The 2,318-nt window shown below is 46.6% G+C and overlaps 1 protein-coding gene across 2 annotated transcripts in view; it reads left to right on the top strand.

Annotated features, from left to right (window-relative positions):
* KLF7 (Kruppel like factor 7) overlaps positions 1–2,318 on the top strand; it is a 69,032-nt gene that overhangs the window by 40,335 nt on the left and 26,379 nt on the right. The window contains exon 2 of one of the 2 annotated variants that reach the window (XM_024200961.2): positions 1,207–1,822. In XM_024200961.2, the coding sequence (XP_024056729.1) occupies positions 1,207–1,822 (616 nt within the window). The remainder of the gene's footprint in view (positions 1–1,206; positions 1,823–2,318) is intronic. The other variant, XM_024200962.1, reaches the window with a different exon arrangement.

Below are 2,318 nucleotides of genomic sequence, written 5' to 3'. Positions count from 1 at the left end.
TGGTCCTGCTTTGAGCAGGGGGTTGGACTAAATGACCTCCTGAGGTCTCTTCCAACCCTAATATTCTATGATTCTATAATATGGAAGCACTCTCTCAGGGATAATTTGTAGAGGTTTCAAAAATGAATCAGATAAATGATTTGTCTCATGCCAACTCTTGTAGATTTAGAATCAAGATGCGAACACGGCCAGGCTTTTCAGGCTGAGGGGTGTGAAAAATAGCACTAATTAAACTCTGTAAAACTTCCCAAACTATTTCTAACTATTTTCTGTAAAAATAAGGAGAATACCTGATGATGTGATGTGCTGAAAGGCTTTACTGGCCCTCATTTGGCCACTTTTAAGTCAGGTGGTCATCCCGACCTCAGGCTGGGAAAGTCTTTGCACCACAGCATTGCATCCATGCTCGTAGTTTGTTACAGAGAGGTGGTGCAATCTTTGTGTGGTGGCCACGTTAACTCCACCATAATCAAGTCTTTTGTAAGTAGTGTGTGTGTGTGTGTTTAAGTAAAAGTCAGGTGTGCGCCACTGTACAGGGAGCCAGAAAAACCTCTAAAAATGACCCAAAGTTGCTTTTCTGTGCCTACGTGTCACATCTTCCATTGGGTCAGGACCTTCCAGGGTTGAACAGCAAATGTTGGGTCCCATTGGGAATCTCTCTCTTCTAGTCACCTGCTTCTAGCCCTGCAGAGTTTCAAGATAGTGGACTTCAAAACTGTGCCACTTTTAGGATCAGACTGGGTCCTAGCTGAGCAATGCTTTGGACTGGGGTAATTTTGGGGGTGAAATCCCACATTTGTGTAGAGAAAGAATAAACAATTCTCTGGAAATGTTACTTTTTAAAAAACTGATGGCTACCTGAAGCTGCTCAGAGGTTTGGCTTGTTAGAATAATTCCATGTGGAGACAGATCAGTGGGCAGAGTGCAGGTGAGGCGATTAAAAAGTACACTGGACACTTTTCCTATGGCTCTGCAGTTTATCACATGCATTGCATCACAACGTAGTTCCAAAGCTGGTCTGTACCATAAACCTTCTCCTATCTTGTTTCTTTCTGCATGACTGCTTTGGTGTGTATAAATGCTATCTCTGAACTGTTCTGGACACAGAGAGATTACCATGCCTTGCCTCCTGCCCCAGCTGGGGGTTAATGCTGAGATGGGTTTCTAATGATGGTTTCTTTCCCTCCCTCCCCGTCTCCCCTGCAGACATGCCTTGAGTTGGAACGTTATCTTCAGACAGAGCCAAGGAAGATCTCAGAGAACTTTGGTGAGGATTTGGACTGTTTCCTTCACACCTCCTCTCCGCCAGGCTCAGAGGACAGTATCCGACGGCTGGACCCCATCCTGTTGCCAGTGGAGACGAGTACCTGCGACAAAAGCACCAACATGGACCTTATCCTCTCACGGGACAAGCTGCTGTCTGAGACGTGCCTCAGCTTGCAGCCCACCGGCTCTTCCATAGAGGGTTACGCCGCTGTCAACCAGGCCCAACTCAACGCAGTGACCTCATTAACGCCCCCTTCCTCTCCTGAGCTCAGCCGCCATCTGGTAAAAACCCCACAAACTTTCTCCGCAGTGGACGGCACGGTGACGTTGAAACTGGTGGCCAAGAAGGCGTCGCTCACCTCAGTCAAGGTGGGAGTGGCGGCGGTGGCCGCAGGAGGCACGATAAAGAGCGGGCAGAATGACAGCGAGCAAGGAGGGGCAGGGGCCGAGGCATCCCCGGAAAACAAGAAGAGGGTTCATCGCTGTCAGTTCAACGGGTGCCGGAAGGTTTATACAAAGAGCTCCCACTTAAAGGCTCATCAGAGGACTCACACAGGTACTGGTGTAGGATGCCTCTCTCTCTCCTTGTTCTCCTGCCACCTAGCCATTACGGTCTCCTTTTATTTCTCTTTTTAAAAAGGCTTCCTCTCTTCCTAAAAGTCAAAGCCTCTAGCTATGAAATGGGGACCGAGGTGGAAAAATGTTGTAGGCCTGCATCTGTGTCTGAAGGGAAGGGGGAATTCATGATTTACCTGTTGTTGTCTTATGTGTCACAGAGATCTGCTTACTGGGTTTTGGTGCAGAATCAATGCAGGTTGCCTAAGGGAATGGGACGTCCAATTCCCATTCAAATGGTTGTTACTGAAATATGGGATTTGGATGCCTCGTTCCCACAGGTGCCTTTTAAAATTTTAATTTTAGTCAAGTCTTATTTGGTTGAAATGGAAAATATTGTAGGTAACTTTAAAAAAAAATCAAAAGATTGTATTCTAAATCTGAAATATAGTGTGTGTGTGTGTGTGTGTGTGTGTGTGTGTGTGTGTGTGTGTGTG

Source organism: Terrapene carolina, unplaced genomic scaffold (assembly GCF_002925995.2).
Source record: "Terrapene carolina triunguis isolate 2854851 unplaced genomic scaffold, T_m_triunguis-2.0 Scaffold62, whole genome shotgun sequence".
Classification (NCBI taxonomy): Eukaryota; Metazoa; Chordata; order Testudines; family Emydidae; genus Terrapene; species Terrapene triunguis.
This window is presented reverse-complemented; position numbering and strand designations above follow the sequence as displayed.